We start from the raw sequence: 25,528 nt of genomic DNA, 5'->3' as shown, positions 1-25,528 counted from the left end.
GGGGGGGGGGAGCGGCAGATGGACAGCAGGGTCACTAAAGGCTAATTAATTTCTTTTCATAATTTCTCAAGTGCCAAAGCAATCCATTAGACATGGCTGGCTATAAATCATCTCAGCCTCAGCATGCCTGTGTGTGTGTGGCAAAGACGAGTTGCTTTTTGTGAACAAAGCATCGACCACATTTCCTCCAACATGCACTCTCAACACCCACCGAAGGCAGAAAACCATCAGTTTCACAGCAGCTGAATAAGAACCTCGAAGGTGTGTGTGTGTGTGTGTGTGTGTGTGTGTGACTCTGTGAGATGAATTATTACAGATGTAGTTGAATTGGCTTAGAGCCTTGACAGATGCAATTTAAATCTCACTGACAATGAATCAAAGTGACATTTCATGTGAGATTCTTGTTTTGTTGATTGTGGTGACATCTTCGGTGATAAATAATCACTTCTATAGTCTTTTGTCCTGCACTTCTTTACAATCAGTTCACAACATTGTCAACAGTTCTTTGTTCCATTATCAGACTGGACAGTTAAAATAATATTGGAGTTAATAAATAAAGTATGGTACAAATGTATGGCCAGGATGTCAGCACCTGCCTGAAAGTAACCACATCTATAGAGATGTTGAAAATCTTTGAACATGCTTTGAACATGTTTTACAACTGGTAAGGTAAGGTATACTTTATTGACACATACACATACATTTACGAAATTCATTTTCTGCATTTAACCCATCCCTCAAGGGAGCAGTGGGCAGCCACTGTGCAGCGGATCTAAGCCAGAGTCACTGGTCAATGACACTGACTGAAGAACCTCACACTTTTTTGATGGTGGGGGAAACAGGAACACCTGGACACCGCAGCAAAGTTTAGGCTCACCTGTAAAAGTTCCTGAGTAGACCACAGCTAAAGATGACAAGTGAAGAGCCACAGCTGCATCAGTCTATGGTATCTTTTAATCTCCCTTTTTTCTTTTGCAGAAGCTAATGACGATTTAATCTTTTTTTGCACATACACGTGTATTCATGACTGCATGAAATAAGGTGAGCATGGACATGTACACACACTCAGATGTACTGCAGTTGTGCAATCCATGAAAAAATACGTGCAATTAACTAAAAGTTCCCAGAATTAATGAAATGGAATAACAATTTGATATTATTTGTCATGCATGGTACAAAGATTTGTAAAGCATGCTCGTCACAGGACAAGAAGGAATTAGTTCCAGTTACTTAATTTCAACACCTATTATGTGCTCCTCTCCTCCAAACATTATGATGGTTGCTGATTTACATTTCATTTTAGAATTGGGTGAAGGACAGACATGTTCCACGACTGTCTTGAGCTTCTTTAAGAATACAAAATGTTAGTGTAATGAACCATTAAAAGTAGAAATGTTAACTTAATCTAAGCAGCATGTATTTAAATAACATCACCATCACCTACAGCAGATTTTGTTTCTTTAAAAAACATCAAACTTTTATTTGAATTAAAGCCTGACTACTAGTAGTAAAATCAAAAAGACATGGTCACAAACCTTGCGCTCTGTCCCACCAAACAAATCCACCATAGGGCAGAGAAGACCACATGGTCTAAACCAACCGCCAGGGCTATGGTCAGAATTCATGATTCAGAATCAGTAACACATGATAAAATGATGTTGTCAGCATACAGATGTACTTGGACTATTATGCAAAAAAATAATAATGTATATAAATGATGAGCAGCACAAGCTTCAGAATTATTCATATTTTTCATAACCATAAAGAATCCAGATTATCTATGTCATATAACCTACTGACGTCTGATAATAGCTCTTAAACAGGAACATCACTCCTGAAGCTGACAGAATTTAACACGATCAACTGTATCAAAAGTTTTTCATACATCCATCAATATAGAAGTGTTTCTCATTGTCGGATTCCAGTGGGGTCGTTGTGTAGGGGAGCCTGCCAGCATGCACTGTGGCGATGGATTTATGAAAGTCTCATGTGTGTGTGCCTGCATCTTTTTTATAGTGTTAATATGCTCCTCATTGTGTTCCTAAATATATCCATTGTTCCCACACCCTCACCTGTTGTCACAATTAGTTATATCAAATGCAGTCAGACTGGGAGTAAAGTTGAGTCTTCAACTGGTTACCTTCTCGCCGATGTGAATACAAAAATGGTTTTGTCGCTGTTCTCATGTTGTGGTCTGTTTTGCAAAAAGTAAAACAGCTGCAAAATAATGCATGCATTAAAAAAGAGTAAGAATCCACATCAGACCTGGCAGACGGCCGGCTTTCTTTTGGTTTAATGTCACATAACTCCTCTCTGAATTTTTTCACACATATTAACAAACTTGTTCGGTCATGCTTTCTCCTGTTAAGAAATAATTCTGGGATGAGACATATTCCCTCCTTTAAAGTGCTGAGAAATTAATCCATGCTTTTGTGTCTTTTTTTGTGTCACGCTTAAGTAAGATTCTGTAATTCTCTATATGCTTGCCTCTGCCAAGGCACTGCAGCTCGCCTTCAGCTGGTTCAAAACACTGCAGCTCAACATCTAACAAAGAGAAAGCACAGGGAGCACATTACTTCAGTGTTGGCCTGTCTCCATTATCTACCAGTGGAGTTTAGAATTAAATATAAAACTCTGGTAATTACCTATCAAGAAGTACTAAAGGGTGAAGTACCTGAGCACATTTCTGGAGTGTTTGGACTTGTGTCCAAGTACATGGAGCAACTTAAGGGAGATCATGCATTTGCTGTTTTACCTCCTAAATGAGAAAAACAGACTAATTTTTATCCCTTCACTTTCTTGTTTATATTGTTTGTGGATTAAACTCATTTTTTGCATTATTCTGTAACCCTGCCTCCCTCGCTTTGTGCTTAAAGATTTTAATAGTGAAGCACTGTACAATTTCTTTTTAAAAGTATATAAATAAATTTTTACTCCTAAGCCCCTTACTGCTCCTTGGTGTGTCTGTATGGACGTATGGACTCAAACAACACGTTCATGGATTAACTGCACATAGAGTTTATTGTTCATTATTCATTTTCTTATGCTCATATAGAGTTACAGAATCCTGAGACAACAGTAAACAAATAATACTCAGATGAAGTTATAGTCTAATTTGTGGATTATATTTTTCAAGTGGCACACAAAGACACATATAGGCAGCAGCAGGATAAACAAGATGCTGATGGGTTAGATAGTATTAAAAAATAACAGACCAAGACAGCTGCTGGTTACAGGCCTTTCCATGTTCCCTCTAAGTTTCATTGCTGCTTAAAGTCCCCACAGTGACTCCCAGAGCTCCATATGTTTTGTGATAGAAACACAAAGGTCAAAAGAGGTTGTTACATTGCGTATGTCAAAGTGGAGTGCAACGAGACATGATAAAAATTCAACTGATGAAACCTTAGGACAGACAGCTAGACTGCAGAGCAGAAAACGCCCCCAGACAAGCCCAGTTCACACTAAATAACCAATCTTTAAATCTTTTTGGAATTACAAAAGTTGAGCGAGGGCAGCGAACAGTTACTCTTTGCCATGATCAACAAATGGTATGTTTTCATATACGGTACTACTTTAACACACACCTGCTAGCAATCAGAAGAGGGAAGAAAAACGACAGCAAATGTGGTTTCAGCAAATGCCACCAGAAATACACTATGTTTAATTGACTCTAGTGGCAGTATCGAATGATGACTCTTGTATGTTGGGAGCACAGGAGGCCAGAGTGTGACATTGTTGTAGAGCCACAAAGTAGACAGAGAAAGGAGGCCAGACTTTCACAGGGGACACCGCTGTTTGTGTCCTGTTCCCTACCAACAGTTAACTTTGCGATTTTTCCTTAAACTTAACCAAGTGGTTTTTATTAGAACCATGATAATGTCCCCTAACCTTATCAAGGTAGTCATTTTAACCAAACCATGATCTTTACACCAAGTTGTTTTAGTGCCTAACCAAACCTTAGCCATAATACAGTCAAATCATAAAACGTGAAACAAGTATTTTCTATGGCCTTGGTGGTAAAGACGAGTATCTTAACCCGAAATGTCAGTTACAAACACATGGTGCATTTACAAGTTCACATGGCCCCCCTATCCAGAGTCATAATAAAATATGACAAAAACATAACAAAGCCAGATAATCACAAGAGAACACATTGGAACACAACCCACACTTACACAGAGAGACTGACAGTAGCATGCAGTCAAGAAGAAATGAGATTATGTGTAAAAACTGTGCAGTGGGACTTTGCTTCTTGTACCGCCAAAATGGAGAGAGCTAGAGAGTGAGAGAGAGAAAGAGAAGAAAGAGAGATTTTCTTTATGCTTTAATTACTAGTTTAATGAAACGTATGGGGTTGATTGTTCTTATGTAGTTTGTATGATGCTTTGGCAATATTGTTGTTACACATTCATACCAATAAAGCTAATTTGAATTAAATTGAACTGAGAGAAAGAGATACCTCAGGATGTTAAGGGTGAGAATGATCACGATGAGAGCAGAGAAGCTTTGATGGGGGAGGAGGGGAAGATGAAGGGAGGGCTGGCAGCTCGCTCTCACTCTCAGACACTCTCTAAGGACAGACTGAGCTAATCTACTCCCTCTTTCCTTTTCATTTAATCACTGTCACTGTTATTTCTCTCCATTTCACTCACAGTCACAATTGCTTCCTCTTAAGTCTGTCTTGTCTTTTTGTAAAATGCACATGAGTGATGCTTCAGATGTTTGAAATACTTAACAAGAAGGGGTTACAACTTACATTTCATTGTGCAATCCTGGCCCTTGATTACTTGATTCCTTGATAGATCGCAATTTTGCAAATCAATAAGCAATACTGCTCTATGTCAATGTTGGATTTCCGTGATTTTTGTTATGAAGTTCCTTGATTTTTTCCATCAGATATTATTTGACATCCCCATCTGGTTAGTTTATCTTTAAAATATTTCTCCAAGGATTTATCATGATATATATCAATCAACATTATTATAGGAGATTTTATTCTTACTGGCAACCCAGAAACATGGCAGCTTTTACAGCTCGTCCTGAGGGAGAATTAACCTTTGACAAAGAGCATCTTTATTATTTCCCAAGAACCCACTTAAACATGCAGCAATTGCACACTCTGCTGCTTTAATCAATTACGTGTGCAGGATAGTAGCCGATCACTAAAACATCACCGTGTAATCTGCTCCTTGACATCCATTACTGCTTGGCCCACTGGTCTGCATCATTTGGATATACTGTATGCACTGCAGGATGGTAATATACAGCTACAGGGCCAGAGCATGAGAGGTACTAGAGTAATGGCAACTCCAGGAGCCCATCCGTTTATATCCTACATGCATCAAGGTTAAATTATGGCCAATTTATTCAGTCTGAGAAATAGAGATACATAGATAAGGGTTATGTGTGTCAGATTGCACTCATCCTTCCTCACTTTAGTTTAAGTAGCCCTGACTGTCTGACAGCCCTTTGGGTTTGATTGCAGCCACACCATCAGCAAGAGGAGCAGATGAGCAGTGCATTGATAGAGAGGAGCTGTGGAGTGCTGCTGCATCAATAAGGCATTGAACAGGAGCCAAGAGCTGGAGCATAACAGGCAGTACATATCAGACAACAGGCACACATCAGGGAACAAGAGACTCAATAAAGACTGTCCCACAGGTGGAAGATTTTTTTTCTTCTTTGTCCGTCAGAATGCATCCCTCTTGTCCCGTCATAGGTGTACAGTACACCGTGTACTCATCAGTGGTAAACCAACACTCAAATGGCAGAAGGAGAAAGCGCCACCTTGTCAAAGCTCACAAACAAGAGAGGATAGGACAGGGAGAGAGAAAGGATGAGTGGAGCGTTTGTTAAAGAGACAAGGAGGATGGAGAGAGGAATGTGTCAGGCTGTTTACAGCTGTCAGGTTGTGGACATTCCTAACTGATAGAGTGGGCTTGTATGATCAGCCATGGCAGGGACGAGGTGTGGTGTAGCATCGTATCGTTACTCTTTGAATTAGCCAACCAGCCGAAGATTATCAGAGCTGGAAGTAATGAGCAAGTCTCCTGAATCAGCCTGTGTTTTTAGAATCATTACCAGAGAACATTGATGGAAAACTGACAGTATCATTGTTACATGACGTGTGAAAAATGTCTGTTTCCAACAATTAAGTCTTGAGAGACAGTGTTTTTAAATGTTTTCCCACAAGAACAGAAGATGGTGTCATTAGATTCAACCTTAATGTCACAATTTGCAGCAGGGCTTTGATCACACAGCAACTGAAAAGGTTCAACAGATGGAACAGAAGCAGAATTTCTGCAACACTGAAAACATCAAAAGAAACATATCAGTGAGAGGAAATGCAGTGATGTTGAAAATACAGTATGGAGGACAACAGGGAGGGCGGAGGAGCTCACTGTAAATGGCCGTGAACTGTCTAAACAAAAGATTAACATAATCTGGCTTTCAAATCAGGCAGCGTTACAGGTGTTTACTGTGATTAAAAGACCAAAGAGCTTTCACATTAATTGCTTATTTAGCACTTTTGCTGGACAGGACATGAATAAATGAATAATACTGTACATGTTTTCTTGCCACAGTAGAAACACTTCATATTATCCAGTCTGATAAGGTGCTGGATTTGGCTGGCCTCCGATTAATACAGAATTACAAAGCAAGGCTAAAAATAAAAAATGATAATGTACCTATGAATTTAAATCACTAGAAGACATACAGTATAATCTACATCTGCCTGTGTGTGTGTGTATGCTAGGGTGTTTTCTGTATGAGTGCGTGGACAGTATGCGGGTGAACAGTAGCACACCATAAATATGTGCATATGTAGATAAGGGTGGGTTTAGCCCGATGTGTACCAGCTGTAGAAACGTGCTCCCCTGAGTAGTGTCAACAATGTGGCCTAATCCTCCTGGACGCAGAGTGTTTGGAGTGGGATAAGGACAATTCTTCTGCATGACTTGGGACCATCTGCACACAGTGAGCAAACAATCTTTCTGTACCAACTTTAAAAAGATATTTGGAATTTAAATCCACAGTTAGAGTTAATGAAGGAGTCAGAGGTGGTTGGAAACGAGGGCTGGTTAACATGTCATGTGCCTGTTAGTGATGCAGTGCATGTACTTTTTGTACATGTGTGGCTTCTCTCAAGGAGGGCCAGCTGCTTTGGCTCGGTGGCATTCATCAAAGTTTCAGAGTCTCACTGGGAGAAGTAATTGGAAATTTCAGAGTTCAGGATATTTAGTGCTAATTAGCAGCATTACACAGCAGTAAGGTGACAAGTGACATCCAGGGCACTCATGAAGTCCCCCCCACCCTTTCACATTATCCATAAAGAGCAGGGTCGACTATCCATGTCAGAACCAACTCAGAGCGCAAAGTTAAAAGGTTACCCGAGGCTGCCTGGAGTAATTAATCCTTCCAGCCTTTTCAACTCTGTCAAGCCCCTGCATCGTTTCCATGTCATGAACTATGCTGTTGTCCTGAAATTATTGAAGAATTAAAAGCTAAAAGTCATTTCAGCTCAACTGCGTGAAGGGCAAAGCAGCATGGTTGCACCGAGCTATAATTAACTTCTTCGCTCACTACCAAAATGAAAGTGAAAAAGACAAGATGCTGTCACAAAGATACCAAAGCACTGAGAGTGTTTTTATGTGTGAATAGCTGTTTCTAGATGGACTATGTCATCCAGCCATGGAGCAAACAAATCCAGCTCTGTCCTTGGACAGCAAGAGAGGATGTAATCATTTAGGGGATGTCTAGGACAAATAATACGCTGCCATTCAGAAAGGCCCTCACGAGAGCTGTCTGTGGGTTTTAACTGTGATCGACAGGGCTGACATTTACGGAGTCAACCTCTGACTGCAGTCTGCAATCATCACTGGACAAAACTTTAACCTCAGCTAACATTAGTTATGCTAAGTCAACAACCTCCCTCTATTTGCCTCACTTTTGTTAAGATAGAGATAGAAAGTGGCAGAGAAATCAAAAGTGAAGAGGCAGATGTGTTAAAGAGGGGGAGACAAGTGTACCACTTTAAGACAGTGTGTTTGTATAGCTCAGACAAAAACTAAGTGGGCTGCCACTGCAGACAGTTAGACTGAAAGAATAAACGGAGTGCAAAGTTGTGGAAAGGTGACTTTGAAGTGTGTGCATGTGTGTCACTAGTGGAGGCCAGAGGTCATAAAAAGGTCTGGCTTGTTTTTGCTGAAGCATTTATTAGCATAAGTTGGTGCTTGTGCACCGTGGCGGAGAAAGACCAATCCACAGCAGGGTGTACACTTAATGATCTGTCTTTAAATCAACATCTGTCTTTGTATTGGGGCAGTTGGTTTGGGGGAATTGGTGGTTTTCCCATCCTACCCCTTCTTGTACATTTAAGAGATGTTTCTTGCCAAATGCCCTAGAAGAAACCATTTATATTAACCAACTGCAGGAGTGGAAGTAAGAAATTACATTTACTCTTGTTACTCTAACAAAGTTTCTTTGTGAACATCTAGTTTTTTAAAGATTTTTTTTTTAATCTCTCATTTTACTTCAACTGAAGTAATTTTTATCACAAGTATTGTACTTTCCTTTGAGGAGCACACAACCTGCATATCCCAGCAACTAAGCCTTCTACACAGTGTGTAAAAACTGTGCGGCTCTTTTCTTTGCTTATATACGTCTTTTTGTGTCTGTAGTCAGTGCGGAGTGTACATTGTTTTTACATGATGTTTTATTATGTTGTTGATTCTATAAGAATTTTATTTATGTAGCCTCATATTGTGTGTTGCACCCGCTGCGGTGTGCGAAGACTTTATTTATTATTTTTTAATGTTTACTGTTACTTAACGTAACAGTAGTTTTACTTGAGTATAATATTCTAGTACTCTGCCCATCCCTTCTTATATGTAAGTTTCTAGAGCGCTACTACCATTATTTGGTATCATGAGTGCATGCATACTGTACGTGTGTGTGCTTGGTTATTTCTGTATTCCTGCAGCCCTGAGGGTCACTGTGGTCACTCATACTATATTACTCCTTGGGACATGCAGCCACTTGTACTCATACACTCACACTTTTTTGATATACTTACACACTCATCTTCGCTCCCTCTATTCACCCTGCTAACCCCCATTACCCCTCTGTGCTGACAGAGAGCTTTTCCAGTCCCGGCCACAGAAAAGGCTCTCCTGCTGCCTCCTAAATGCTGACATGCTCAAAGACACCCCTCCTCACTCTTTTTTTACTGCACTCCTTCATTCTCTCATTGCCTGTATTGCTCCCCTCACCCTATCTCTGTGTCATTCTGCAGCTCTCTCTGTCATCAAAATGAACTTTGAGTTATTTTCTGTGTGTTCTGGTCTCTGGTGGTGCTCTGTAAAGTTGCTGTCAGCTTCAATCTGATGAACCAAGCAGGGATGAGAAGTGAGAAAAGGCATGGGAAAGTTCACAATCCCGTAGAAATATAAATGGGAACACTGGCCACTATAGACAGTATGAACAGCATACTGGCGTCAACAAACGTGATCAAATATTAGCCAGATAATTTTTCATTAGCTCATAACTTTATGAGTACACACGTTCATTGTGTTTAGGTTCCTGGACTCTTGGACGGGAGTGTTTCCAGAAAAACAGTGTGGTGAAAGTCACTTTTGAAATATTGTTTATATGGTTTTATTTTTTTTACTGGGCCTGAAGAGGCAGGTTGCTCCCCTAAGCTGACTAACCGTCTAAATGCAAGCCGGTATTGATTGTCCTTCCTCAGGCCTTTCACACAGCCTTGCCGAGGACACATTAAATGTGTTATAAGTCATTAAGAGCTCCGGGCTTCAAATCTCACCTGTCTAACTTAAAATATATTGACATATCGTGCTCTGACAAACCTTTCATTTTTTTAGGTAGCCTCTAGGTGTGTAATGATGCCTGTGCAGTGTGTGTGTGTGTGTTTGTTTTTGTGTCTATGCACAGCAGACCCTCTCCGTACTGTGCTGAACACTGGGGAGCATGTGTCAGTGTACGGTTGTGTTGGGTACAAGCTGAGACATTGAATCTGTGTGTGCTTGTGAGTATGTGTGTGTGTACAGGGAGCAGGCTCGTCCTCTTGCTGCCCTGGGGGCTCAGAGCCCATTTCCTGTTGTGCAGTGTGATAAGTTTCCCTGTCAGATCCTCCCAGCACCACTATATTTCTGATAAGCTCCACTGCTAGTTTTCCCGACCTCTGGCACAGAGATCAATTTGAGATTGATTCAGAATGCCCTGCTGGGCCGAGCTGGAAGATCAATTTGAGATGGATTGTTCACGCCAGGGGGCCAATGACACGCAGTGCAGTGCTCACTTGCTTTCCCTCCTTTGCTTTCTTCACCCCTCACTCTCCCTGGCTGTTTTTTATTCCTTTCTCTCTGCATTTTTCTCTCCTTTCTACTCCTCTCTATTTCAATTGTTTCATACTTGTCCTGTGTACTGTTGTTACTCTGTATTACCCCCTGTGTGTCTCTTCTCCGTTTGCATCAATCCTTATTCATGCCTCCGTTTCTCCCTCTCCCACCTGCTTCCCTTACTTTTCTCCTCCCAGTGTAGAGTAGGCAGTAGGGATAGAGATGACTTCATTAGCAGAGGGACCAAACCCGGTAGAGTGATAAGCCTGAAGGACAGGAGATATAACTCATCTGGCTTGGTAATGCACACAGCCACAGAAACCAACACACACACACACACACACACACACACAGTGAAATGTCTTGAAAAATATTTTTATTTTCTCAGTTATGTGATCATGGTCATTCTTGCCATACTGCCCTGGGCTATTGGTATCACCACCGCAGACTCATGACCTTTCTCCACAGAACATCACGTATACAGAAATCATATCCCTCTCTCTATCCACCCGTCTCCTATCTTCAGTTGTTCTCTGCTGTCTCAAAGGCTTTGGCAGTGGTCCTAAAACCAGCAGATGCTCTTTCCTCCCTTCCTTGCACTGAGTGACCTTTTCCCCAGCAGTACATCCACCTCTGACTGCACTGACCTTTACCTACAGTACAGCCCCTGTCATTTCTCCCAGGAATGGACTGCAGACAGCACATCGTCTGGGCATCCATGCACAGAGAAAGCCAACAAAGAAAAGAGGGCCAAATAAAATTGACAGTTATACTGCAAAATTGATGCTGAAGTGGAAAGGGAAAGTACAGTAGGCTCTGATGAATAGTTACTGGGGATTTGTTTTTTCTGCCTTGGCTATTAACTTTCCTTTGCCTATGGTGCTCACTCGGGGAAGGTGTGTAAGGAGCTGGGTTCAGTATACTTCAAACAATCTAGTGCGTACAAAGTGTTGTCCGAAGATGTTTAAAGGCAAATTTTTATAGCTGTTCCAAATGGCCACACTTCACACATCTCCTCAAAGGCACACATCTGGTCAGCCGCTGCGTAAAGCAGATGTGCTGATTGGATTGTCGATTTTGGAAACTAACAACAAATTGTCAGCTCCCCCAATTCTGATGTTGGAAATTTGTGGGGGGAAAGGGGTTTCAGGTGCTGTTTGACTATCCGACAAGTAGCCTACTTTGTTTAAAGCATACTGATGTTTTAACTCGTCAGGCAGCCTCACTTTGTTGAACCTCTTCTAAGGGAGTTTTCTCTGTATATGAGCATTTTATTACAGTGTTTCTGATGTTAACTGTTGTCAATTCACAGCAATTGCAGAAAAATTCAGAATGGGCACCAGAACTAGAGTCAGGCAAGCGGGCAACAGAACCATGCTCAGCAGCCTTGCATTGATCAAGGCCGATCCGGGACCAAACAAAGCCTCTGAGACCGACGACTACAGAATACAGTACCGAAGTGATTTACAGCGGCCCTGACCAGGACTCACTCACGGGATGGCAAGACATGGAGGGTTTAGGCAGGGACAGGAGAGGCATCAAACGGGAAAGGAGTGAGAGGGAGGTATTATCAGAGAGGCAGCGACAGTGTGTAAATCCAGAATATTTTCACATCTAACTCTTTGAATTAGTGGTTTATTTAGACCAGAGCAGAACTGGCGATTGTTGAAACAGTGGAAAGACTAATCAAGATGGTTTTGGTGAGTTTTGTTTTGTGTCTGTCGAGTTTGAATTAAGTGTGCTTTATGATGAGTTAACAAGGCAAGAGAGAAACTTGAATTCAGAAGGTGTTTGGTAAGGAAAATAGGTGAAAGAATATTCCCTTTCTTGACATTTTGTGTTTATTTCGTTTATTTATTAGACTAAAAAAGCTAAGAGAGCTTGTGTAAAGTATCTCCCAGCTAAAACTACCGGGGAGAGACTTACTATCAGACTGTCGCCTCTTCAGGTACAAAGCAGTATTACAACACAGGGTGGGCCAGCGCTAGCTATCAATATATAAATATCTTTGACACAATGTCAGAACTTCTACTTCTTCCCAATATGTTGATAATGTTAGTTAATTTTTATACATGATTTGAACAGATTACATTGAATGGGAGCTTGAATGTGTGGCGATGACCCAGGATCAATACCCATTGTGTCCCTGAGCAAGACACTTAACCCATTATTGAGGCCTCTGACATGTATAGCAATTGTTAGTCGCTTTGGATAAAAGCGTCAGCTAAATGAATAAATGTAATATATCTTGCAGATTTCGACGCATTTACTGAGGTTGACTTTGATTGACCACAGCTCTTTAACACTGTTGGATATATCTCTGTTCAGCTTCATTCACAATTATACAGAGATTTATAGATTTACGCGACACCACACACCTTGCTGTATTGAACTTGGAGTAAGCCAGGGTCTTAAACATACACCAAGCATGAACAGGTTTCATGCTTATTGCTACAGACAGTCAGACGACCTGATTTGCCGCATGGTGTCTGACATGGCCTTGCTACTCCAAATGAAAATTCTGACACACACAACTCTGGAACACTCTCCACACTTCATTTAACTACATTTTACCAAGGTGCAAACATAAGCAGAATGGTCCTGCTATTTGCAAGAAGAAGGTAAATGGTGAGAAATTCATCATTGTGAACTGGAGTATACTGTGAAGTGCTTTTCGATATGGAAGAAATGAACAACCCAATCCAAAGTCATGCTGCAGTGAGTGATATTTATTTTGTCTTGGTTTTCATTACTAGGTGATTTTCTGATTTTTTTATCAAAAGCTATCAAATATCAAATACATACTACAATGACTTCTAACTGAGTCACCAAACACAGGACAACTCCTTTCATGTTCCTTAAGTAAATGAATGTGGTAGCCTGCCTTTTGGTTATTGTACCCTTAGCAGAGTTACGCACGCTCAGTTATGAGGGTACATTGGACTCCTACATGGATCAGGAACAACCTGTACACAGTTAACATTATAATCTAACATTCACACTAGGATTATGTGCTTTTACAACGAACAACATGCACGTACCTTGAGATCCTCGGGCAGAGGTCTGTTGTCTGTTCCAGAGTCTCGACTGAAAACTAAAGGGGACAGAGCGTTTGCTGTCAGGGCTCCGAGGCTCTGGAACAGCCTGCCCGAGGAAATCAGGTCGGCTGAGTCGGTGAACTCTTTTAAGTCCCTTCTTAAAACATACTTTTATAGGAGAGCTTTTCCCGATCTTATTTGACTTATCTTATTTTATCCCTTTTATTTTATTGTATTTTACTAATTTTATATTAAATTTTCATGCTCTTATCTTTTTTGTATTATTCTTTACACTTGTTAAAGCACTTTGTAACTTGTTTTTGAAAAGTGCTCTACAAATAAGGATTATTATTATTATTATTATTATGTGCATAATGCAACCCTCTCTTTCTGAATATTGTAATTTTTAAAAGAGTTGATCAGGATGTTGTGTTTACATATTTAGCTGTGGGTGGGTGTCATAACAGCTGGCAGTCAGCTGTCTTGTGACAATCAGAGAGAGTACAGAAATATGTCCAGCAGAAAGAGCTTGTCCATAATAACGGGTGAACTTTAACATTGCTTTCTTGACTGCAGATTGCCTCTGTTTGCCCTTTGCTTTTTCATTGTTTGTGGTGGTTTTACAGATGGCAACCAGCCGAGCCTCAGGCTAGATACACATATACAGTCTGATAATATAAGTGACAAGTGTTGGAGGAAGATGTGACTAAAATACACTCTGAGTAAAAAAAAAAAGCTGCACACTGTAGCTTTACAGATCTATTCCAAATACTACCATACTGCCTCTAGAAAAAACTTAAAGAATAGTTCTGGTTTATTTCAGCCTCCTTATTTTGATACTGATTGTTTCAGTCAGTTACGGTAACATTACACTCACTAAAGTTATAGTTGAGATTAAGGAACATGGCGAGGTTACTATAACAAAGTCTGATGGGGTAAGAAACAAGAAGTGTGACAATCGATTAGCCAGATGTAAACCATGCTAAGTGTCTGTTCGCTTTTGTCTTCTCTTCCAAATATGTGTGCCATACTAGAGTTTTGTTTTTAAACCTTCTTGAGCCTTCAGACTTCTTTTTACTGACGTCAACACATTCCCAGATTACAGGAATTAATGTGGCAAGTACAATGTTACCATAACCAATAAGAATGATGCCCAAAAACCTAAGTTGTAATAAACCAGAATTCTCTTTTTAGTTGTCCCACTTATGTGACCCATTTCCTGTCACCCTCTTATCCATCTTTGTAATATCTGATTAGGCTGTAAGTTGAGACACACTGTGTATTACACAGAACAGATAGGACATCATTACCCACTGCTCCTGGCAACTGCAGTGTCCATACCCTGATGCTTCCACCTCTCCTGCCCCCCTTAGCCACGCTGAGCCCATATGACAGATGGGCCCTCTGCATCATTTCCATCTTAACTCAAACTCCTCTATGACCAGCCCTTGTGATAATTAAAGCAGATGAGAGAATATAAAAAGAATGCGGCGCTTGGAGAAACAGACAAAAATACCAGAGACCAGATGCTTAGCACACTCTGCCACTCCATGTTCAGGCCAGTCCCCTCTTTACTGAGATGCAAAATGGAACAGATAATAAAATGAGCACTGCAATGACCTGAACATAGGTTGGAAATTTATTTAGAGGAAGCAACAATGACCACACAGCCACAAACATTGCCAGAGAATTGCAGAGAATCCCTCAGAAGTTGGATCAAAGCATCAGGGATGGAAGAAATAGCTGAGAAGAGCAATACATTTTCTTCAATCTTTGGGTCTGGAACTGCGTAACTGTTAATATCATTAAGTCCTTTCTGTAATATTATATTGCTGTCTCTTTAATAAAAATAGACAAAAGAGGCTTTTTGTCCAGGTTAAACCATCCAGCTATTTAAGTTATTAGATAATTGCGTATACACAACACAAACACACACACACACACTCATTACGGGGTCAGTAGAGAGACAAATCAACTTTTACTGTAAAGTACTTTGTTCCATGCGCCATGAATCGCCAAGATGACCACATCTGTGGCCACCGCTGCACGCACACACACACACACACACACACACCTCAGGGCCCGTCCTCTGGCACCTGAGCCTCCTTATACAGGCCACACAGTACAGTGAGCTTTGTTGTTGGAGCACTGTGCACTGGAGCACACAGAGGCCGCGGCTGCAGCAGCATCTGGACTGTGAAATGCTTGTCACTCTCTCTACCCCATCCCTTCTTTCACAGCTGGGGCTCGCCAAGCTAGAGGGGACCTATGACAGTCAGACAGCACGGACGATAAATGATGACAAAACCCTTATGTTGTCAGGGTCGCTCTGAAATAAATGGCCTGGGGGAGACATATGAGAGAGTGGCATGGGAAGAGAGGAGGGGGAAAAAGGGGGTTGGTTATCATTAGACAACAAATGACTTGGACTACATTAAGATACATGAAACAAAAAAGCTTTTACTGAATTTAACTGTATATATCAAGTGGAAATTTTTAAGCTTTATAAGCTGACCTTCTAGCAATAATAAAACTTACGCAGAAATGCTGGCAAGCTGCATGGTGCTGCGCGATTACATTGCTTTAGCATCATAGACATGAATTGGAAAGTTTGCTCACAAAGTAATCTAGGCCACAGGCAGTAGTGTTTGTTGGCCTGCTCTATGAGAACAGTGGGAGGAGGGAGGAGATGAGGCACAGTGCTGCCAGCAGCACAGAGCAGGATTATTGGAGTCCAGACAGAGAGATTTTTTGGTGGCTGTGACTTCATTATTTTTTAATTTGTAACTTTAGCTGTGTAGTTTCTGTTTCTGGGAAATGATCACGTAGATTAACTTGTCTTGTATTTCTCTATATCTGTATAATGCTATGCAGGGAAATACATTTGGATGCTGCCTTCCAATAAACATCAAAACAAAAACATATTATTATCATTATTATTAATTTATTTTTATTGATGTTTTAGCCATGCTAGCAGAGTGGCTCTAGGGATGACAATGTCGGTGTGTCAGCCCAGACTGAAATATCTCAGCAACTATTAGATGGTTTGCTATGAAATGTTGTACAGAAGTTAATGGTGCCTAGAAAATGAATGCTATGACTTTGGGGTTCCCCCTCTAACACCACCATGCGGTTATCATTTGTGTTGACTTTCCAATATATATACTTATGACTTTGGGGTTCCCCCTCTAACACCACCATGCAGTTATCATTTGTGTTGACTTTCCAATATATATACTTATGATTTTGGGGTTCCCCCTCTAACACCACCATGCGGTTATCATTTGTGTTGACTTTCCAATATATATAATTTGTGTTTTTGCAAACACAAATTATATATATTGGAAAGTCCCAAGAACTATTGTTCATGTCCCCCCTCAAAATGAATTGTAATAACTTTGGAGAATCTCTGACTTTTTATCTAGAGCTACAATCAAGTGAGTGAGCATAGTGAGTGTGCGAGTTTGTTAACGCTGAGACGAGGTAAACTCTGGGTTTTCTGTTCAAGAAAGAGAGGTAACTTAAACTGGTAACTGACTCTGTAAACCTAATCTGCTAGCAGGCAGCTTTTGTTCAATTCTTCTTTTTTAATAACATTGTGACTTCCTCAAGACAGCTGTCAGTTTGTTAGAGCAGGTCCATTAAAATGTTTATTGCACATAATTTGTATTCTCAGTTGAAACTAAAAATCGGCATGAAGCTTAAGACATACAGGATCAATGAATAATTATTTCTATAACTCATGATGTGACTGGTTGCACTGATGGAACATTATTCCTATAGTATTGGCGATTCCAATCTCCAGTGAGCAGGATCGTGGTGCAGCAGCAGATGTAGTTAGAATGTATGTGTGTATAGTCTGACTTTGTTTACTACATTTGATAAAGTATTTGAAATAAATCCACTGAATGCTGTTGAACCAAGATCCAAACTGACCCCACACTTTACACCAACACTCAACTGTGCTTTATGCTCATGTTGTGAATTTTTGCACATACCTGTCAGCATTGTATTATAGTATTATTGTAATTTTTGTATACTTTTTGTAATTTTTTGATCTCCTTACTTTTTATGCATTTATATTTCTATTTATGTTCATGTGTACAAATTCCTCGCGTGAAAATGGACCTGGCAATAAAACTGATTCTGGTTTGTTAAACCTGCTTTCTGAAACAGGGCCCTGCATAACATCACCGTGTTTGCATTGTCACTGTGAGCATGTTAGGATGCTGATGTTAGCATTTAGCTCAAAGCACCACTGTGTCTAAGTACTGCCTCACAGAGCAGCTAGCATGGCTGTTGACTCTGAGTCTTGTGCTTTTCTGTGTCACCAGGCTGGACAGGTTCTCAGCTTAGTTTAGTCGACTGAACGTGTACATACATAAACCTGAAATGGAAAGGCCTGGTCTGCTAAAGCATGGTCTGCTTTAAGTCCATGCCGTATCTGTGAAAAATCAGGCAAGCCCAGGCTATTTCAGGGCTGATACCTCAGGTGTGTCCCATTTGTGGTTAGTCATTGTACGTGCGTGTTGTATGACTAACCTCATTAATGCATGGCCGCATCCTGTTGAATAACTGCATGGTAGAATGGGCAAATAACGTGTGGGGGTTTAGGCAGAGATGGTCAGAGGTAGTGGAAGAGGGAGCACAGGCAGAAAGTTGGATTAACTGCTTTGAAGGACACGCTGGGGACATAATATATAATGTCCCATACTGCAATATTTATACCTCAACATACTACTGTATGATATGATGAACCTAACAGAGGGACAGGAAATGGAGCTGCCAGGAATGGAAAAAATATCAGTATTTATAGTGGAGCTGGAAACATATGTGGAGTCCCAGTTATGCAGAAGATAGAATAGTAATGAGATTTGCTGATTAGGCCCGGGACAAACAAGTTGGCATTACAGTAATATTACATCTGTTAATATTCATTTTCTATTCTTGCTTACATTTCTAACCAATTTTGCATTTTGTTGTCTGTGGATATCCCGCAAAGTATATCAATAGTGTTTATTATGTTTACCCCAATTGTGTCTCCCTTCTCTTTTCTGATTAAGTGATTTCTAAGTGCCTTTGCTTATTGTTTCCACATTCACTGTTGTATGAAGGACATACGTGGACTTCCAGAGGACATGTAGAAGAAAATGCACTTTCAGAGTCAGTGAGGTAAGGGCTAAGACATGAGAATTTGCTCAAACATCACACACACACACACACACACAGTACTTTCTGTGGTGTGCGCTCATTAGAGGAGCTCAAGCCTACAGAGCTGCAGCCAGAGTAAGAGATGCAGTTCAAGGAGAGAGTTGGAGGTAAGAGTAATGAATGAATTTAAACAAGCCCACACACTGCCGTTTCTCCCCTTGCCCTCCATTCCCTTCACCAGCTATCTAAGCACACAATGTTAGTGTGGCTCCAAGGTGCTGTATTCAACCACCAGCAGTAAACAGTAATCAGCTCTGATCGCATGTGTGCAATACACCAGCAGATAGATTAAGACATTGACTGATGGAGACACCTCTGGCTAAAATCAATAGTAGCTTACATACACAGTTGGTATGAAGCTAATAATGAATAATGCTGCATTGATTGCCATGCTGGGGTGCAGCTATTGAGTTACAGATAAAGGGGCTGCAGCAAATAATAGAGCATATGATTATCTCTGAGTGTGTGGGGGTGGGAGTGGGAGTGTGTGTGTGTGTGTGGGGTGCGGTTCATACTTACCCATAAGTGGTGTTACTGGCCCTCTTATTCGCTGCCCTGGAGCGACTGGACTTCAACTCTCCACTCATGCTCATGTCTGCACGGAGGGGCAACCAGTTAACTTTGCACTAATACAGTAAAACACATCAAAACATAACACAGCAGGGATACAAAGCGCAGACACAAATGTTCAGATGGTTAACTAACCTGCAAACCCTGTATATTGTCTGTTCATATCCATCCTACACCCAGGTTTACCCTTTATTTGAGCAAAATGAACCTTATCTGTTGTAATTTGCGTAACATGATAATGACTAAAGGGCCAGCTAAGACTGAGACCTGGCTGTTTTTCACGTACATTTCCCATCACTCTTTGTTGATTGCTTCTGCCACTCTGAGCCAGCTGTTCACCTTCATTTCTGTCTCGTGTCTGCAAGCATACACCAGAAACCTGGTGCAGCTTTAGACTTGTCTAAAAAACAAAACCCCATCTCTCTCTGTCTACGTGTGTCTCTCCTGCAAACACCTCTACACACATGGTCCAATTAACCACCAGCCATCTTGATTACAGGATATGCCAACAGCTCACTGCTTGTGTTGGTCGTGGCTCAGCAGTGATTTAACAAAGGTGAGTGTAAAAAGGAGAAAAAGTAAAGGAGTGAAAAGAGGAGAGGAGAGGAGAGGAGGCCAGTCTGACATGGACAGATGGGTGGTGAATGGAGTGTGACTTGGCCAGCTGCACATACACTCACACAGCGTGACTGTCAAATGGCTGGAAGCTACAATTAATTAAGTATGGGTTGGAAAGTGTGAGAATATATGTAGACACGTGTATGTGCCTTTACCTCCCACAGTAGAGATAATTTTCTGACAGTTTACAGTCAGACAGTGACATGGTGGATGGCTTTTCTGCAGCCAACAGTGTCTCTGCTGGCGTTGAACTGGCTCCTGCTGCTGACACCTCAACTATTATTTGCCTGAGCCATGCATGTATGCATAGCCAGAAAACTCCTAATGTGTGGTACATATTAAATAAACGAAGGACACGTTTGAAATACATCAAAACACATTCAAGTGTTTCTATTTGGGGGATTAATACTGGCACTTCAAAAGACATGTGAACACATTTTTCTAAAAATATGATTAAAATGGTTCTTGAATACAATGCCCAAACAAGGTGTCAGCAGCAGCAGGAGCCAGATGTTAATTTCACTCAGATAAAACAGTCATAAACTATTTCACTGTGTTGTAATGCAGCCTCTAAAGCCAGAAAATGTCTATCATTACAATAAGAGATGTTATATTACTGTAAAATCACTTTCATATCATATTCCACACCTCTACTGAACAGGCCATAGTTTTTATACGCCAGTGTAGTATTTTCATGTGACAGTAACTACTCAGATGACAGAAGATTGACACCTCATGAAATGATTCATGTGTATCAGGAGCAAATATTTAAAATACATACTGGACAGTTCCTCATCTTCTCAGATTGAGGCTGTAGTGATTGTATGGCAGAAGAAAATATGTTATGATGTGATTGCTGAGCAACATGACGGCTGTGTGATTGACTGCATGAAGAAGCCATTACACAGGAAGAGAGGGGAGGATGCTGCTGAGCACAGTTGTCTCACTCTACGGGAGCAAAACCTCAGGAGGTAATCAGACTGCTATTTGGTAAACGAAATCCTATACGCTACAATTAGTTCTCCAGTGCAAACACACACACACCTACACAAACATACCCACACATATTAAATGGATATTTTTTAATGATGTGATTTGCTGTTTTGAGGTTTGTGTTGGTCTTCATTTGCACAGACAAAAAAACAAAGTTACTTTACTGCAAACTCAGTGCTGTTCTACTATTTTGCAGTTTGAAAAAAGCCCACATACTTGGCTACTTAAGTACAGAGGCCTATATAAATAACACTTAAGGCACATGTCTTCAGTGATAACCCACATTATGCTCATTATTGTATTGACTGTGGCGATGATGAATGCGATGATAATGGTGATTGATGGTTGTTGTTGTGATGCAATTATGCATTTTCCCCTTACTATTATCCATATCAGTAACACACTTTAACCCACCCTATTTAGCATTCATAAGCACTTGACAGTATAAATAATTAATAAATGGTTTACCACACTAAAATTTTGTTGTATGCAAATATAAAGACATTTTTAGTGTTTATTAATATCAGTATTTCTCAAATATGATAACTTCTCCTATAAAGACATATTCTACAGCTGTGTTTTACTATATTGACATTCATTATCTGTTTATACACCAGCTTCCAGTTATGGGTGCCCACAGAAGGTTGTTACAGTTACTGACAAACACATCTGCTATAACTACATTATGGTATGTATGTTATAAACTAAAATGTATTAAATATTAATATTCTGCTTATAAAATGCTTAATAGGGGGTGGTAAAGTAGAAGTTTGTGCCTTTTAAAAAAATTATTATTATTTTACTTTTACATGATTATTTATTTATATATATATATATATAGTATCATTTTTCCTTATTCGTGTTTTTTTTAGGAAAAAAGTTTGAAAAAAACATTTGACTCCAACATAAATAAAGCATTAAAAAAGATATAGAATGGCTACACATTATATTTGTTTACACCCTTTGTACATTCCACGTTCCATCTCTGTTGTCTATAAAACTGTGTAAAACTTACAGCACTATTAGTATATGAGGTAGTATAAGAAGAGCTGATTCCTGAATTTTTGAAAAATTATTTTGCCATATGTTTTCCTCTTCATTAACACAGATGTTAGGATGACAGACAAAATTATTGAACATTATATTGCATATCATAAAATAAGCACTTAATTTTTCTATTAAGATATTGATTTTGTTGAGGAAAAATTTAAAACCCCAATTAACCATCTGGTTTCTTCAACTTTAACTCAGGAGCAAAAATCAGCCTTTAAACTTGAAAGAAATAATGATTTGACATTTATCGTGATAATTATTGATATCGAGTGAAATCTTTTTATTGTGATAATATTTTTGGCCATTTCGCCAAGCAATCTATAACATTGTATCTGGATTCATGATTCACACTGCAGACCAGCTGAATCAGTGACAGGTGGACTGAGAGACTCCAGCTAAAAGTACAGATTGATCATACAGAAATCACAGTAGTATAATCTAACAGGCAGCATGTTTGTAAAAAACTAAAAAGAGCAAAGGGCACTAGAGGACACATCAAGGTCACACATGGTCAGCCATAATGAGGTATAAAGCCTCAGCCTCTGCCACGGTCTACAGTCTGTCACTGTTCTTTGTATCTACGAATGTCAGGCTGAGTGCCAGACTGATGCTTCATGCCAAGCATACCATAGCCAAAGTGAGAGCTGGCTTAATCACACTACCTGGAAATAAAATTAGACAGTAACAATGTGGAAAAGCTTTTCTTATTCTTAATTATTCTGAATCTCCAAAGGAGACAGGAGACGGGACCCCAGTCAGTCAGCATCCACCCTGCTGAAATGTCCTTGAATTCTCTACCAGCTCCAGGAAAGTTGTTCTGTCTGAACCTGTCCCGAATACACTAAAAGACAACTTCTCTATCAGGGTTTATAGTGTATTTTTTTGTTTGTTTTTTTACATTACTACTTGTAATTAGGCTTTGGGTGATTCATAATATGCAACCGTAAAACTCAAGAATGAAACATGAAAACATAGAAACACATCTTTCGTGCACAGAATGCATTTTATGTTCACTGACTGCTTGGCAAGCAGCCTCATCTTCTGCACAATCACAAGTACACGTGCACACACACGCACACACACACACACACACACACACACACACACACACACACACACCCACTACTACTGTTTACCCAGAATTTCAATATTGCTGTTTGGAAAAAGGCCAACATACTGTAATTTGCCTTGACAATAGCTAACACAGTAATGTGGATAAGAAATTATAATCTGCTGTATGTTCTATTAATCTGTGCACTTTGAAGTCACTGATGTTTGGGAGATGGGATAATAACAATCAGATAAATTCATCACAAAAATTTCTGTCTTTTATCATCATTTTCTTTCACCCTGCTTCTTAAATTTTTCATGCAATGAGTTGAACCGCATACTTAAATTTTTGATATGTTTTTCGATTAATGTTTAAATAAAAACAACTAATTTCAGAACAGAACACAAATACTCAAGCTGATGACTGACAAATATTTACTGTGGTATTTCAGTCTAAGAAAACATGATGTTTTGTAATCCTGCTCACACATCTTTTTTTCCCCTCAATCGTTCCACCCAAAACCACAAAAAATAAAGCAATTATGACTGAACGCCTACACGATCATTTTAACTAGGACAACTGAGAGTGCAAAATTGATTAATTGCAATTTAACTTGGTTTGGCAGATTTAAGAAATGATTTCATACCTTGGTGAAGAATCATGCTGAAGTAAGATATTATAGGTATAAGATATTTTTCTGTTCTTTTCTTTTTTTGTTTGTATTGTAAATATCCTCCTCCTTTCAATCTAATTGGTAATGGCATTGCTAAAAGGTAAATTTTTTGATTATCTCAAAGTAAGATAAAACACTACTTATTTTAAAGCAGAAAGTTTGTTCCACTCTTCGAATATGACAAAGGTTGTTTCACTTGTATTTGCATTTGTATTTTAAACCTCCATTGAATTAGATCATCTGTATCCTCTGTTTGCATCCTGCTGTGCATTTTGCTGATGTTTAAAACATTTTCTAGATCAGAAAATATTCTGATCTCTGTTTTCATTTTAATACACATGCAGATTTTTGGCCCTCACATGCCACAAAGTTTATAAATCAGGCCACAGTCTGGCACCCTACATATGAAGAGAGGGTAGTGTGTCAAATATGGATGTAAAAGCGCATTGTGCCTCTTGCTGACAGGCTCTGCACTCTGTTATGCATTTCTCCATTTCTGTACTGTAACTGACCTCAGGTCAGAATTAGAGCCAAGCAGCAACCATGAAGCTTTAGTTTTCACTCTCAGGGCTTAATGCAGTGTAATCACTGTCAACATAAAACATGTATTATCACACTAAAAGATAAAGAAAGTCAAGCGTATAGAAAAGATAGGGAAACTTGATATGGATAGATGGCATGTTGAGAGAGATACTGGAGTGTGCCTAACAGAAAGATTGGATTTATACACCACAGCAGTTGAAAAGGAGATGAGTGAAAGCTCTTGCATTACAGTGAGGGAGATAAAGCAGTCACCATGACTATCCATGATCTGAGTAATAGACCCTGAAAAGATCCCACATCACAGCAAATGACACAGAGACAGATGTGAGTATTTCTGCCTGTTTTGAACTCGCTTGAAGCCTTTACTTTCCCAACAGATGTTAGGGAGGGGGCTGTTTCTGAACTGGTGTGAAAGTTGTGAAGAGGTGTAGCAGCTCTGCCTGCATGTCTGTAAAGTGACCTGATTAGAAATTGTTCACAAAAGTAATAACACTATTCATTCTACTGGACATAAAGAAAACAGAATGTATGCTTTAGTCCATCACTAGAGAGCAGGATTTCAACATAATTAAGCTTTTGGATATTTCTGTCTCACAAGCCTTTATGCTCAGAGAGCAAGTGCTGACCTTGCCAATGGGAGAGACGGTTTGAGCTTGGATGTTTTGCGATCATGTGCAGTTTTGGTGTTGTCAGAAACAGCTCTTAATGCATCACAATGATTACATATAACCTCGAACACCCCACAGATCCGTTTCCAAACCACCATCTGATTGGATCCATGTGTAGGTACAGAGAAAACCAAACCTAACAGCAATGAGGCAAAAGTGAAAAGGAGAACGTGGGTTTCAGGATGAAGTGTACAGACTAGCAAATACAGGCTGATTTTGTGAGCAGAAAGGCTTGAGGGAAAGGGAGAGGATGGAAGGGGAGAGCAAAACATGAGGGGCACAGTGGAAAATATTGTCTTTTAGAAACACAGTGCAGCAAGTAAACATCTACTAACACATGCATGCACACACAGACATAGGGATAAACACCAGTATACTCACATCTTGGGCTGAACAGGGTCATATCAGGGATGCAAAAACAAGCAGGAGAGTGAGAGAAGAGAGGCTAGCCAAGGATGTCTTTGCTTCTCTTTTACAACTCACTCGTTTTACGTCCTCACTCTTGCTGCGTCTGTTTGTGTTTTCAGGCTGCCGCTTGGCTCACTGCTGTGATACTACTGAGTCAGTAACAGACCAGCTAGAGAAGCACTAATGGCATGTACCAAGTGGTTTGCTGTGGCAGGGGTGGGCAGGGGTGCAGTGGGCTGTTCCATTAGCAGGAGAATTGGCAGGAGGATTGGATGAGTGTGCAGCTGGTTTCCCCTCAGCAACAGGAGCTTGGCTGGAGCTCAGGGCTTACAAATTCCAGCCAG

At 40.1% G+C, this 25,528-nt stretch overlaps 1 protein-coding gene across 3 annotated transcripts in view; it reads right to left on the bottom strand.

The window, feature by feature from the left end:
* The window catches only part of si:dkey-234i14.2 (heterogeneous nuclear ribonucleoprotein C), a 38,725-nt gene extending 13,429 nt beyond the window's left edge, over positions 1 to 25,296 (bottom strand). For 2 of the 3 annotated variants that reach the window (XM_046029922.1, XM_046029924.1), the window contains exons 1-3: positions 25,158 to 25,247; positions 24,735 to 24,912; positions 19,127 to 19,202 (exon numbers count right to left, since the gene is read on the bottom strand). In XM_046029922.1, coding sequence (XP_045885878.1) covers positions 19,127 to 19,202; positions 24,735 to 24,780 — 122 coding nt within the window. In that variant the 5' untranslated portion in view covers positions 24,781 to 24,912; positions 25,158 to 25,247. Of the gene's footprint in view, positions 1 to 19,126; positions 19,203 to 24,734; positions 24,913 to 25,157 lie in introns of all 3 variants that reach the window. The other variant, XM_046029923.1, reaches the window with a different exon arrangement.
* Between the last annotated feature and the right edge of the window lie 232 nt (positions 25,297 to 25,528).

Source organism: Micropterus dolomieu, linkage group LG19 (assembly GCF_021292245.1).
Source record: "Micropterus dolomieu isolate WLL.071019.BEF.003 ecotype Adirondacks linkage group LG19, ASM2129224v1, whole genome shotgun sequence".
Taxonomy (NCBI): Eukaryota; Metazoa; Chordata; class Actinopteri; order Centrarchiformes; family Centrarchidae; genus Micropterus; species Micropterus dolomieu.
The sequence above is the reverse complement of the archived record's forward strand: the minus strand, read 5'-3'. Positions and strand labels throughout refer to the sequence as shown.